Raw genomic sequence first — 15258 nt, forward strand, 5'->3', positions numbered from 1 at the left:
TTAGGGTTAAATTGTATACAAACCCAAGAAAAAAATGTAATATATTGCAGCTCACCAGTTCTTAGATGTGGTGGCTGCATTTGTTTTCATGCTTTTTTTCCTTTAGTTTCACCTGGTGATAGTGCCAGTAGCACACTTCCTGTCCTAGGGTGACAACGCTCACTTGCAGTACTGTACCCAGGGGCAGACTGACCATTTCAGTAAGGTCAGTCTGTCTGTCTGTCAGGGTCAGTAAGGGGCCCCATGAGATGCCCCTGGTACCTTTTTCATAGGCTTTTTTGAGTTTGGGCAAGGACACAGGGTCCCCATGATCCCCTATTGCCCGGGGGACCCCATGAGTTGTCAGTCAGCCCCTGACTGTACCTCTGAAGGAGTAGTGTTATGATCCTTCAAAAGGACTACAGAACACCTCTGTCTCTTTTGTTTTCATCAACATAGAGGGGAGGTGTTCTGTAATGCACAGAGATAGCTGGGAACAATTAAACTGATAAGACTGGAGTGCAGGCAGAGAGGACAGAAAGTTAGCAGCTCAGTGGATTTCTGGCAGGATCAACAGTTATTTTGATACCCGCAAGACACTTTCATAACTATCAGGCACATTCCAAAGTACATTTCTCATGTATATTCATAAAATATAACCACTGCTAGGACGGCGCACGCCCGATGATGCAAGAGTCATTCTTCTTATGAAACAGCTGCCAGTGCTTCCCTAACAACATACTACAATGTTTATATTATTATCATCCAGATATAAGCGCTTGGAGAAGAACATTTAGAAAGAGCTGGATACTTTTCTACCCGGAAGGTAAAAATTACTTTGAATAAATGTAGGCCTGGATTCTTTTCTAGATACACAGAATATAACTGGATACTAACATTTATAGGTAAAGTTGATCCAGGGAATATCCCATTGCCTCTCGGGGGATCAGAAAGGATTTTTTTCCCCTGCAGGAGCAAACTGGATCATGCTTTGCTGGGTTTTTTTGCCTTCCTCTGGATCATTTGTGGATGTAGGATTATTACTTTTTCTTTTGTTGAACTGGATGGACTTTTGTCTTTTTTCAGCCAGACTATGTAACTATAAAACTTTTGTATTTTCCCCTGAATTCTGGATATCCTATAATGTAGATGAATCTGTAACAATGTAGCACTGGGTTAGCTGTGTCCTGTTCCATGCCTGAATAAAGATGGAGAGAACTGGCATAAAAAAGGATATTAAACTGTACCTGCCATCATGACAAAGCATAAGCACCATCTGTGGATCCAACCAATGTATGAAGACACGCTACAGAGTTGTCAGATCCAATAGCTAAATAAATGGTAGAAATCTATTTGAATACACTGGCCATAACTTTTGATTACCCAGCTAATATTGAGTAGGCTCACCATTTGCCACCAAAACAGCCCCTTTTGCCACCACATTTGCCCTGACCCACTGAAGCATGGACACCACTATATCTGGCACCAAACCAGATATATATCTAGATATACTGTACAGCATCTGGCACCAGGGGTGTATTTACCACAAGGCAAACAAGGCATTTGCCTAGGGTGGCATTTTTCAGGGGGGTAGCAGCATTTTTCAGGGGGGTAGTGCCACCCCCTGAAAAAAGGGATGGAAGAATGGACACATGCAGCACGGGGACCAGGTGGGATCTGAGAGAGGCTGTGGGCTGCTTGATGGTGTATGCAGAGCCCGACTCTTGTTCCCGAGGATGTCTGGAGCTGTGAAGGTGAGTGTCTTATCTCTTGCCGGATTGGGGGGGGGGGGGGGTTTGCCAGTGTATGTGGGGCAATGGTAGTACAAGGCTCTCTCGGGTTGGGGCTGGGGTGTTGTTGGTCAATATCAGGCTCTCTTCGTGGGGGAGGGAGGTGTTGGTAGGTGTCAGGGTCTCTCCATGGGGGGGGGGGGGGACACTTTTTGTGTTGCCTAGGGCAGCACGAAGCCTAACTACACCACTGTCTGGCACCAAACCGATCCTTCAAGTCTAGGAAGTTGCAAGATTTTTCCTGGACATCCCACAGATGCTCAATTGGATCTGGAGAATTTGGAGGCCAAGTCAACACCTTGAACTGGTTATTTTGTTCCTCAAACTTTTCTTGAATTCATCAGAGCAGGACACCTTCTTCCATTGCTCCGTGATCCAGTTCTGATGCTCACATGCCCATTGTAGGCACTTTTGGCTGTGGACACAGGTCAGCATGGGCACCCTGACCAGTATGCAACTACGCAGCCCCATACACAACAAATGGTGATGCCCATTTTATTTCTGATTTCAACACATCAAATTCATGGACAAATTGTTTTTTATATATACACATTTCAACGACTAGTATATCCCACCAACTTTCAGATATCATTGTAACAAGATAATCAATGGTATTTAACCTGTCAGTGATAATAATATTATGGCTGATTGGTGTATATTCCTCAATAGCCACAAAGGATATAAATCCACTTGGTGTGCACAAAATGCCATTTCATCCCACCCGATATTACCTTGTAGTAATGACATCATTGTGCTGTACACTGCCTGCACAGAGAACAAAGCTTGTGGGCCCAACCCTGACCGGATGTCAATCACCGGGTCCCAGATGGAGATTCCCCGCCGGCACCCGGCGATCGCCGTAACTGACAGGGGAGTGTGTAAACAACACAGACCTCCCCCCTGTCATCATAGACATGCTGCTGTGTATTTCTCTTCACAGCAGAGAAATACACAGCAGCATGTCTCCCTAGTATAACACACACAGCACATAATGTTAAACAGCACACAGTTAACCCTTTAATCTCCCCAGATGTTAACCCCTTCCTGTCAAGTGTTATTAGTACAGTGTCAGTGCTTTTTATTAGCAATAATCACTGTATTAGTGTCATTGGGATGTCAGTGGCAGTTAGTCAGTTCCCCCCAGTGTCAAAGTGCTCACCGCAGTCCCGCAGTTCCGCTATAAGTGGCTGATCACCACCATTACTAGTATAAGAAAAAGAAAAATTCCAGTACATATCACCATTTGTAAACGCTATAACTTTCACGTAAACCAATTAATTTACATGTATTGGGTTTTTTTTAGCAAAGACATGTAGCAGAATACATTTTGGCCTAATTTTATGAAGAAATTTGATTTTTTTTACTGGACATGTTGAATAGCAGAAAGTGAGAAATACTGTTTTTTTTCTTCAAAATTGTTTGTCTTTTTTTGTTTATAGTGCAAGAAATAAAAAATGCGTGGGCAATCAAATAACACCAACAGAAAGCTCTATTTCTGGGGAAAAAAAAGGACATACAGTTGTGGCCAAAATTATTCAACCCCCACTGAAATTGAGTGTTTTGGCCAGTTTGACATTGCTTTTGATCATTCAGTCATCTTGCTTACATTTACATTAAAGAGGCACTTGTAGGTCAGACAAATATAACATAACAGTTATAATGAAATAACCACAAATGTCTTTTCTGTGCTCACAGCATTATCAGTTTTATTCAACCCCCAAGTGACATTCAATCTTAGTACTTAGTACAGCATCCTTTTACAGTTATAACAGCTTTTAAACGTGAAGCATAGCTTGACACAAGTGTCTTGCAGCGATCTACGGGTATCTTCGCCCATTCTTCATGGGCAAAGGCCTCCAGTTCAGTCACATTCTTAGGCTTGCGCACTGCAACTGCTTTCTTTAAGTCCCACCAGAGGTTCTCAATCGGATTTAAGTCTGGTGACTGCGATGGCCACTCCAAAATGTTCCAGCCTTTCCTCTGCAACCATGCTCTAGTGGACTTGGAGGTATGCTTGGGATCATTGTCCTGTTGAAAGGTCCAACGTCTCCCAAGCCTCAGGTGTGTGACGGACTGCATCACGTTTCCATCCAATATCTCCTGGTACTGAAGAGAATTCATGGTACCTTGCACACGCTGAAGCTTCCCTGTACCTGCAGAAGCAAAACAGCCCCAAAGCATGATTGACCCTCCACCATGCTTCACAGTAGGCAAGGTGTTCTTTTCATCATAGGCCTTGTTCTTCCTCCTCCAAACATAGCGTTGATCCATGGGCCCAAACAGTTCTAATTTTGTTTCATCAGTCCACAGAACACTATCCCACAACTTTTGTGGTTTGTCCACATGGCTTTTGGCATACTGCAGTCGACTCTTCTTATTCTTTGGAGACAGCAAGGGGGTACGCCTGGGAGTTCTGGCACGGAGGCCTTCATTACGCAGTGTGCGTCTTATTGTCTGGGCTGAAACTTCTGTACCCACATCTGACAAATCTTTTCTCAGTTCCTCAGCAGTCACACGGGGACTTCTCTCCACTCTACGCTTCAGGTAGCGCACAGCAGTCGAAGTCAGCATCTTCTTTCTGCCACGACCAGGTAGCGTTTCAACAGTGCCCTTTGCCTTGAATTTGCGAATGATGCTTCCTAAGGTGTCTCTTGGTATGTTTAACATCTTTGCAATCTTCTTATAGCCATTGCCCTTCCTGTGAAGAGAAATCACCTCTTCTCTTGTCTTCCTGGACCATTCTCTTGCCTTCACCATGTTTGTAACCACACCAGTAAATGTCTAGAAGGAGCTGAGTATCACAGTCATTTTAAAGCTGCCTAATTGGTGCTTATTATGCTTGATTGCTGCTCGGTGACATCCACAGGTGTTTTCAATACCTGATGGAAAGCACCTGTATGAACCTCTGTTCTTCAGAGTGGTAGTCTTTAAGGGGTTGAATAATTGTGGCAATGAAGAAACCACATAAGAACCATTTACTACTGTATTACATAAACAATTGATGTCATTTTAGTTGCATTTGGGTAGTTACAACGTCCTTGTAGGATTTGATTCTGAATACAATTCCAAATGTACACTATAGTCCCTAAACCCCTTTACAGCATTGGGGGTTGAATAATTTTGGCCACAACTGTACGTGTGATTTACCATACATACAGCGTTGCATGACCGCGCAATTTATCAGTTAAAGTAACGCAGCGCTGTATTGCAACAAATGGCCTGGTCAGGAAGGGAGTTAAATCCTCTGGAAGGCAAGTGGTTAAACCCACAGGTGTTTTTTACCGCTATTTTTAAGCTTTATTTACACCTGCCAATGAAACACATTTCTGCACGACAGCATAGGGCAGCCAGTTCACTTGAATGGGTTGCCCTACATGTGACAAATGTGCCACAGTAGTTCCTGCGCCTTTTTTTGGCAGTGACATTTTTTGCATGACTGCTATCTGTGTTTGGAGTGCCATTAGGAAGTAATAGAACCACAAGCGCAAAGCACGTTTTGGCTCATTTTGCGCACATTTCTAGGAATGTGGACAGAAATGCGCTTTTCTCCACTTGTTTCCGGAATGCATAATTGTGCATGCAGCCCTAAACTGGATTTCCAACATAACAATTGCAATAATTTAAAGTTTGAATGAAAAGTTTACAGGCAGCACAGTGGCTAAATGGTTAGCACTTTAGCCTGGCAGCACTAGGGTCCTTGGCTCAAATCCCAACCATGGCACTACCTGCCTGGAGTTTGCATGTTCTCCCTGTGCCTGTGTGGGTTTCCTCTGGGTACCTCGGTTTCCTCCCACACTCCAAGGACATGCTGGTAGGTTAATTGGCTCCTGTGTAAATTGTCCCTAGTATGTGTATGTATGAATGTAAGTTAGGGACCTTAGATTGTACGCTCCTTGAGGGTTAGGGACTGATGTGAATGTACAATATATATGTAAAGTGCTGCATAAATTGACAGTGCTATATAAGTACCTGAAATAAATAATGGGAGGCTGATTTTTTTTCCTTTTGCTTCTTGCCAGGTACTCTTGCAGACATGCCCTCTTCAATCCGGGCCTGTGTCTGTGTTATAGTAGTTGTGATGAATAGCTGATGACAGGGTCACACTTCCTCCTCTCTCTGCGCGCTGTCTGCAGAGAGATCAGATTATACCACACGTTCATTCATAATTACTGCTGCGTACCCTTTAAGTGAAGATGTCAAGGGCTCGGCTATTTCCGGAACTCTTCGGAAAAAAAAAACTCCGAGGCGATCTCCCCTTTCAGCTATCGCTAGCAGGCTCGCCGGTCGGCCACGCCCACGGGACGAGTGAGCGTCCAATCTGAAAGCTGGAGCTAGGGCAGAGTGAGTGTGTGTGTATATGTGCACGGGGGGACGAGGTGGGAGGGGAAAGCGAGCGAGTATCTGGCGCATGCGCATTGCCTCCCTCCCCCGCTCCGTGCTGTGTGTGTGATGTCTGGGCTGGAGAGTGGATTTTAAAGATGGCCGGAGCGGCTCCCGTCTACTGTGTCTGCCGGCAGCCGTACGATGTGAGCCGGTTCATGATCGAGTGCGACATCTGCAAGGACTGGTTCCACAGCAGGTGAGCGGGGGCTGGGTCGGTCGGTGGGCCGTGGGATGGGGACGGAGGGGGTGGTGAGCTGCCCGGAGACTGCTGGGACAGGGAGGATCATAACAATAAGGTGGTCTGGGGCAATGGAGTGAAGTCCGGGCCCCAGACACACTTCAAGGGACTGTCCGCCTTCACTTGCTGCACTCTTACAGACATCCCTCTCCGGGCTCCGGCTGCTGATTGGAGCTTTGGAACTCACCCGGGGCCCTTTAAATGCCGGGGGGCACACATGTCACCCCTCCACCCCAAACTAGCCATGTGATGACAGATACTTGGGTGAGGGGAGCAGGTGCCAGGCAAGAGGGGGTGACCCAGACAGTCACGTGGTCTGTACATTTTGGGGTCACCTGCCCCCCCAAAGTGAAGTTGTCACCTATAATACTGCCCCCAAAGTGACCCCTCACCTGTCCCACCATACTAGACCCCGTGGTAGCAGGGACCCCAAAAAGTGCTGCTCTGTTGACCTAAGTATTTGACCTCAGAGGTCCCCCAAAAGAGCCCAGGTAGGTTGTGATCCCTGAAAGTGTTGACCTGCATGATGCCAACCTACCCCAAAAGTGTGGTCATGTTGGGGGTCACAGCTGCCCCCACCCCCATAGTTGACCTTTGGGCAGGCACACCCCAATAAGGTCAGAGACACCCCAATTTTTTGTTACCAATTGGGGTCATAGCCCCTCTAAACGTTGACCTGTTGGGTACTTTCCTATCTGTAAAAAGTGCTGTCATGCGAAGGTTGTGGCCCCCCAAATTTAACCACCCCAATAAAAAAAACTAATGACCCACCTTTGTTAAGTCTTAACTTTCCCAATCCCAAAAAGTGTGGTGATGCAGGGGTCTAATTACCCCCCCTTGATAATTGACCTCACAGCCAGGGGCACCCCAAACTATTGGGTCACAGCCCTTTAACCTACAATGGCCAAAATACCCCCCAAATTAGTAACACACCTATGTTAGGTGTTAACTTGCCCAATTCCATCCCCTGGACATGCTGGAGTTTATACCCCCCCCCCCCCAGATAATTGACATCTCCATCAGGGATACCCCAGAAAACTGTCACAACCCCCTACCCAAACTGCTCAAATCACCGTCCCCCCCCCCCCAAATTAGTAACACACCTGTGTTAGCTGTTAACTCTCTCAATTCCAATCTCAAAGTGTAGCCAGTCTAATTTCCCCCAAGATAATTGACCTCTCAGTCCGGGACACCCCAACATGCTCAACACGCCCCCAAACTGACACCCCCTGTGTTGGGCTTTAAGTGTGACATTGCTCAAAATATCAAACTATCGATCCTGTACAAACTATTGACACCCCTGGATCCCCTGAAGTGTTTGACTTCCAAAAAGTGGTGACCCCAACACATCTCCAACTTTGGACACCCCAACAAAAGTATGATAGGTAGTCACCATGGACCCCCAAGTGGAGATCAAATGTTCCCTTCCCCCAGAAATTAAGTATTGGCAGGTAGTCATTATGGTTAGAATGGACCCCCCCCCCCAAAAAAAAAAGTGAGTCATGAGAGCAGTGCGGCTGACCCCCCACCTCAGTGGAAGGGTGATCCCACTCATGTTGTTGGAACTCCCAAAACTTTTGACATCCCCCCCCCCACCAAAACACATGTGCCCAGTGTGTGGATCCAGCATGGTGTGCGGGGATTCCTCCTTGGGATCGGCATGTGCCGGCTGTCACTGGGACTCATTGTTCGTTCCCTACACAGAGATCACATCTGCTGCCCGATCGGATTTTCAGGACAATGGATCTCCCCTGATCACCTCATTGTGTGCCGGTGACACCGCCGGCCTCCTCTATCTGGCTACAAAGAGGTGACCCCTCTGTGTGTGTGATGCCCAGGCGGTGTCACCTACACTTGGTGAAACTTTCCTCGGTCAGTGGATGTATAGGGGGTGTTGTGTTGGTGGACATTTAAACAAAGGAAGTCATAGTAGGGGTCGGCGATCTCCCTCTCCCCGGTGGGCTCTTCTCTGCCCCTGTATTGGGGGGGTCGCACTGTTTGCCCGGTGCCCCCGTTGGTCGGGCAGTCTCATTGTGTGATGTGTGGGGTGTTTTGCTGGGCTCCGGGCTCCAGCTTTGTTTCCAGTCATCAGGCTGGGTGATGTGCTCAGACGCCGGGGGAGGAGAAGGAGGGGGATGTGATTGTACGGAGGGGAGGGGGCTGATTGACAGCATGGCTCCGAGGACATTTAAATCCTCCCATTCAACGGCACGCTGCGCTCTCTGCCGCCCCTCTGGCTACACGCCGCAACTACAACCCGAGGTGACAACTCTTGTTCTGGGCTCTGGATTCAGGAAAACACTTTTGTTTTGTTCGGTGACCTCAATCTGTGTCCTGCTCTGCCTGTCTGTTGTTACTCCTCTGCTCGAATAATAGAGGAAATTTACCATTGCTTTTCTTCCCATTTGATGGAAAATCTTTCTCTGTGTATATATTTTTGTTTTATTTGTGTTTGGGGCTTTGTTTTGGTTTTTGTTTTGCTCTGATTGTTTAGCTGTAAGTGCTATTATCATAAAAGGAACAATTCACTGTTGATTTTCCTCCCCTTTGATCACAAATCTTTTTGTACATCTGTCATTTCTGATTTTGTTTATACTTTTGTGTTTTTGGTTTTTATTTTTATTTTGTATTTGTTTTGCTGGGGTTGTTTAGTTTTATCTGCTAATTGTTGTTAAAAAAAAAAAGCCTTGATTATCTTCCCTTTGATGGCAAATCTGCACATATGTATTTTATAGGTTTTTTTTTGTGCTGTTTTGCTCTGGTTGTTTGTGTTGCTTGGCTTAATCTGTCAGTATAACAAAAAAATCTTTTAGTTTGATATTTTTCCCATTTGATTTCAAATCTGTCTGTATTTTGTGAATTTCTTCTTTTTTTTTTTTTTTTTTTTCTTTTTCCTTTTTTATGGCCCTTTTATGTGTTTTACAAAAACATTTACTGTTTTGGTTTTTCCTCCTTTTTGATTGTAAATAGCTTTTATCTGTACATCTGTATTTTCTAATAGCTTTTTTGTTTTGGGTGGGATGTTTGCCTTTTAGTTTATCTCTAGTCAAATCATTTTCTTGTTTGTTTGTTTTGAATAGCATATAAAAGGGATTAGAAGGTTTGATCTTGTGTTTTTGTTTTTTTTGCCCATCTGTACACATTGGGGAGATTTCCCTATGTTTCCTGTTCCAGAGGCACATCAGAAAAAAGAAGGAAATCTCTCTCCACAGTGAGGAGAATTTCTCTTACTTTTCACCAACACAAGTGTCCCCATTGAAACATTTCTCTCACCTCTTGTTCCTGGGGCAACTGTCAGTTTTTGGATTTCCCCTCATTTTTGCCCCAAGGACAATGGTGATCAAGACAAATTGAGTGAATGAGTCTGGCCAGTGTGGTCACAGACAGCGACCAAAACAGGACACTCTTACTCTATCCAAAACTAGAAAAGGCCTTATTATACGGGTGCATCAGAGGAGCACCACATAAAAATGGTTGCTTCTCGCGTAATCCTGCATGTAGCATACGGATGTGTTCCTCAAATGCATAAAGCATGCGTCCGTACACTATATTTTGGTGTACATGAGTACCATCATAATACCATGTACAGCCATTTTATTTCTGTGGGCAGCTCTATGCAGAACCTGGGCTTCCCTTGAATGGAAGAGAGACAGATATTTGTTGTACTCTCCTAATGTGTGTGTTTGCATGAGTCCAAAATATGTTGTCGAAAGATGTAATTTTAAAGTGGAACTAAACTCTTCTATCCTTTACAGCCAAGGAAGCTGCCATCTTAGCATTTGTTTGATCTGCATTTGACATAGTGCTGCACATGTCATCAGCTCTGACACCAGCCATTTGATGGCTTGACAGTTCAGTTGCAAGCACAAGGAACTGTGACAGTTATCACTCACAGAATTCCTTGAATATAACTGTTTTGGAAAATCAGGGGTCTCCAATCTTTTTAAACAAGGAGCCAGATTACTGTCCTTCAAACTTTAGTGGGGCCAGACTGTGGCCAATGGGAGAAACAAATGTCCTGCCATCAGTGGGAGTATACCCTGCCCCATCATTGGTATTCTGGTTAACAATAGCGCCCCATTGTTGGTATCAATGGGAGGAATGGTGCCCAGTCATTGATGTAAGTGGGAGGAATAGTGTCTCTTCAGTGGTGTCGGCGGGAGGAATGGCGTCGTCCCATTTGGCGGTGTCGGCGGGAGGAATGGCGTCGTCCCATTTGGCGGTGTCGGCGGGAGGAATGGCGTCGTCCCATTTGGCGGGGTCGGCGGGAGGAATGGCGTCGTCCCATTTGGCGGGGTCGGCGGGAGGAATGGCGTCGTCCCATTTGGCGGGGTCGGCGGGAGGAATGGCGTCGTCCCATTTGGCGGGGTCGGCGGGAGGAATAATTTCCCACTGTTGCCTTACAGTGGTGGTAATAATGCCCCAAGGTCCAGATAAAAGCAAGCCAAGGGCCTGCAGTTTGGAAATCATGGCTTTAAATTGGTGGCTTTAGTTTTAAGGGGGTTCACCTTTACACTGGACAACCTCCCCACCTACTGTGCCCCCTGTACTTAGCTGCAGGGATACCAGTCTGTCAGCAGCACTTCCAGGATGGAGCAGATCGATTCTGTTTCGTCAGTGCTGTCACATTGAATTGATTTGGCCCAATCAATAATGGCAGCTTACCTATTTTTCTCAGCACAGGTTTAAAGTGGACTGAATATCAAAAGTATAGTTTCAAGTTTCTTAATGTACTGTATATCTAAAGCCAGATTTATTTATTTTTTTGAGTGGTGAGGAGAGAGAACCTCTTTGGCATATTTTTTGGTTGCTGTCTGTGCCTCTGTTATGCAGGTTTCTTCATACTTCATGTCTCACAACAGGAAATAAGAGAGAGTCTGATAATGGCTGATTGTGGAGCTTGAAGGTTCTTATCACACGAGGAGGTTAAGGTGTTCAGCCAAAAGAGCGAAGGGCCAAAAATGACTGTATATATGGTAGTGTCATTTTATCCCAACACTGGTGATTCTATTGATGAGGGACCATCCCCCAAAGCCTGTCGGAAAACTGACACCCCCTGGAGTGTCGCTCCTCAGCAGTACTTGCCAGTTCTGACAGCTCGAGAGGAGAGCCGGCAATCGGCATTCCGCGGAGGGGACATGTACACTGATCATCAGGGCACTGATGATCAGTGTGGCCCCAGAAGTGCCACTTGTCAGTGTCCATCAGTACCAGCTGTCAGTGCTGAACAGTGCCACATATCAATGCCACATATCAGTGCCCATCTGAGCTGCTTTTCAGTGCCGCCTATCCGTGCCCGTCAGTGCCGCCTATCAGTGATGCCTGTCAATGCCCATCAGTGCCACCTACCAGTGCCTCCTTATCAGTGCAGCCTATCAGTGCCCATCACTGCAGCCTCATTAGTGCACATCCGTGAAGGAGAAGAATCACTTATTTACAAAATTTTATAACAAAAAATAAGAAAAAATGTTTGTGTTTTCAAAATTCAGTGGTTTTTGGTTTAAGAAAAAATAAAAAACCAAGAGGTGATTAAATACCACCAAAATAATGCATTATCTGTCACAAAAAAAATGATAAAAATTTCATATGGGTACAGTGTTGCATGACTGCGCAATTGTCATTCAAAGTGTGACAGCGCTGAAAGCTGGAAATTGGCCTGGACAGGAAGGGGGTATAAGTGCCCTGTAGGCAAGGGGTTAAAGTAATTTTCTCTCTTAAATAATACCCTGGAAATATGAGCAGGTTATCCTTTATCTGCTGGGGATAGTTTTAATGCCAGGTGATGGTGTAGCATTTCTGTCACATGGCTGCTGTGATTGGCTGTGACAGCGGTCACATGATCAGGAGTCAGGACTGAGAGATGTCTGAGACAGCGCGGTCAGTTTGTTGGGAGCATGCAATGTGCATGCTCTCCGCTCAGAACTTTAGGCCACCATGGACATAAATGAATGTACTTTTCCTGCTGCCGGATGCATTGGGTAAACAGTCGGCAAGAGATTAAGAATGCTCAGAGATTAGGCTTCGACAAACCAGAATTTTCGGGTAACACATACAGGCTCTGAGCAGAGCAGTTGTTTCTTGACATGTAGACCCAGAACTAAATGTTTAGCTACCGTGCTGTCCCAGCTCTTGTGAATACCCCCCCCCCATATAGCCAGTATTGCATTGCTATGCATTCAAATAACCGTTTAGACTGCTAATCAAAGCCCCTCATGTGCAGCGGTTGCTGTGTGTGTGCGCGCGCGCATTGATTGTCTCTGTAAACGGCACTTGGAATCAATTGCTGTGTAAATATTTAGCAAGCTTGCAAAATTACATCTTATAGGAAATGCGCTTTTACATAATGTTCCGTTCCACCTGCTGAGACTCCAACTTTTTTTTTTTCTCCTGCAGTTTACCGTTTTTTTTTTTTTTTGTTTTTTTTTGTTTTGTTTTTTTTTCATCCCAAAAACATCTCGTTACCAATTTTTATTGTTTTTAAAGCCAAAAGCGATCATCTGATTACCATTGATTGGTGATATACTTGAGCTGCAAAATGGCCTTGATGGTTAATGAGCCTAGGGGAAGGAAAAATAAAGGACACAAGATAGGAAAGTGGTTTTTTTTTTTTACATTTCTTCCATTACTTCCTGGTATGCAGGCCTAGGCCAACATGTCATACATCCCAGGAGTCTTCAAGAGGGGAGGAGTTATTTTCTCAGCCAAGCACACCCTCCTGCCTGCATGCCTGAGCTAAGGGAAGATGGATTGCAGGAAGTAAATTCTACAAAAATCATTTACCCTTAGTCAAGATGGCCACAGCTAGAAATGGAGGATGTTTTTCAGAGTGATTTGTCAGCAAAATTAAGCATGGAGACATGGATGTGCAAGTTTGCTTTGAATATCAAACCTGAATAAATAGCGTTTTTGGTTGGTGGTGGTCATTTGCTGTGTAGTTCCGCTTTAAAGTGTATGTAAGCCCTAACAATAAACTTTGCATATTTGCTCCCTGTTGGTCTGTTATATATACTATTGGCAGTTTTTGTTTGTTATTTGTTCAGTAAGTGCAAAAATTAACTGTTAATTCTGCCTGAAATCTTGTGTGGTGGTCAGTTCCTGTGAACAAGGAGGGGCTACAGTGGTGAGGAGGAGGGGCTATGAAGATGCATAGGGCAAGGAGATGAGAAGTCTATGCTCTTTTTAATGCATTAGAAATATTGTAGGCAGGACTGACACCATGTGCTTAGGAATCCAGGACTGTGTTGTCACACACAACATGGGAAATCTATTTCAGAGATGTGTAAAACTTTTTTGCCTTACTCTTCAACTAATTCTTACACTTTGCTGGTGTTTTATCTGTTTACTGTTATTTCAGCATGCTTCAATGTATGTATGCTTTAACTACTTAAGTACCAGGCCTATTTTGTCAGTTTTTGTTTACAAGTAAACTTTGCTAAATAAATTATAGGTTTGGAGCTTCCACATAATTTTCTAGCAGAGTCCCTTGAGAATAAAATAGCCGTCACTGCAAATTTTTCTTATGTCGCAAGGTATTTGCGCAGTGGTTTTTCAAATGCAATTTATTTGGAAAAATACATTTTAATTAATTACCGACTTCCAGTCCAGACACTTTTACCCCCTTCCTGTCCAGGCCAATTTTCAGCTTTCAGTGCTATCACACTTTGACAATTGCATGGTCATGCAACACTGTACCCGTATGAATTTTTTTAGCATTTTTTTTTAGACAGATAAAGCTGTATTTTGGTGGTATTTATTCAGCACTGATTTTTATTTTTTTTGCTATGTAAATTAAAAAGTACAAACATTTTTAAAAAAGGTGTTTTTCTTATAAAATTTTGCAAATAGTATTTCATCATAAATCTTGGCCAAAATTTTTTCTGTTATATTTTTAGTAAAAATAAAAATTACCTAAATTAGTTTATAACCAAAAATTATAATTTTTAAACATTTTTTTGTGTAGTTTTTTTACTTTTTTTTTATATTTTTTTTACATACTGTCACCCTAGCAGTACAGTGTCACTATGGCGACACTGTACTACTTGTGGGGGGTAATGAAGATTTTTTTTTTGCACTGATTGCTTTTTACACCCATAAAGGACGTAAAAGCAATAATTTCTCCTTCTCTCTAGCTGCATTCTTGCAGCCATTGAAATCTACTGAGTGAGCTGTTAATGGTCACAGCTTGTCACATGGTACAAGGCTGTTGTGAATAGCCTTGCACCATGTGACCTCTGTGATCATTCACAGATTTCACAAGTAGTAAGCAATGATGTCACAAGTGACATCTTGATTACTACTCTGCATGTGATCACTGATTGGCCAATCAGTGATCACATGATCGGGACCTTGCACAGAGGTCCCGTCCGATCGGTGTTCCACTGTGTCCGGACACAGCGGGCACCGGATCGCAATGCTACGTGCTCCTAGGGTGCTCGCTCAAGCAGGGTGTGGGGAGGCCGTTTATAAATGGCCACCCTACCCTGCACTACCACCATCCGTCCTGACAGGAGGTGGTTAACCATTAGCCGCCCTGCCAATGGCCGTTTGGCGGCTTCAAATGTCTCTGCACTCCGGGTGCATGCCATTTGGCGTGCTCCCGCACATGCGCAGTTTGCGCTAATGCAGAGCGGCGCAGCAGTGCGATCTGTCACCGGCCGTGCACCTCGGACACGGCCGATGACAGATCCGAGTACCGGCTCCCGTTGCTGGTACCAAGTGACCTGCTGTGACCAATCACAGCAGGTCACATGACAGTTGTATACAATGGATGGCTTCATTCATGATGCCATCCATTGTATACTAGTGCCTAGCTGTGAATGGTCACAGCTAATCACATGCACATGTCATGTGATTAGCTATGACCAAATC

General features: G+C 44.7%; 1 protein-coding gene across 2 annotated transcripts in view; it reads left to right on the forward strand.

Moving 5' to 3' along the window:
* Positions 1–6219: 6219 nt before the first annotated feature.
* The window catches only part of KDM7A (lysine demethylase 7A), a 131204-nt gene continuing 122165 nt past the window's right edge, over positions 6220–15258 (forward strand). For both annotated transcript variants that reach the window (XM_089680726.1, XM_089680727.1), the window contains exon 1: positions 6220–6348. In XM_089680726.1, coding sequence (XP_089536852.1) covers positions 6248–6348 — 101 coding nt within the window. In that variant the 5' untranslated portion in view covers positions 6220–6247. The remainder of the gene's footprint in view (positions 6349–15258) is intronic.

Source organism: Staurois parvus, unplaced genomic scaffold (genome assembly GCF_062004578.1).
Source record: "Staurois parvus isolate SC_StPar_1 unplaced genomic scaffold, SC_StPar_1.0 ptg000249l, whole genome shotgun sequence".
NCBI lineage: Eukaryota > Metazoa > Chordata > Amphibia > Anura > Ranidae > Staurois > Staurois parvus.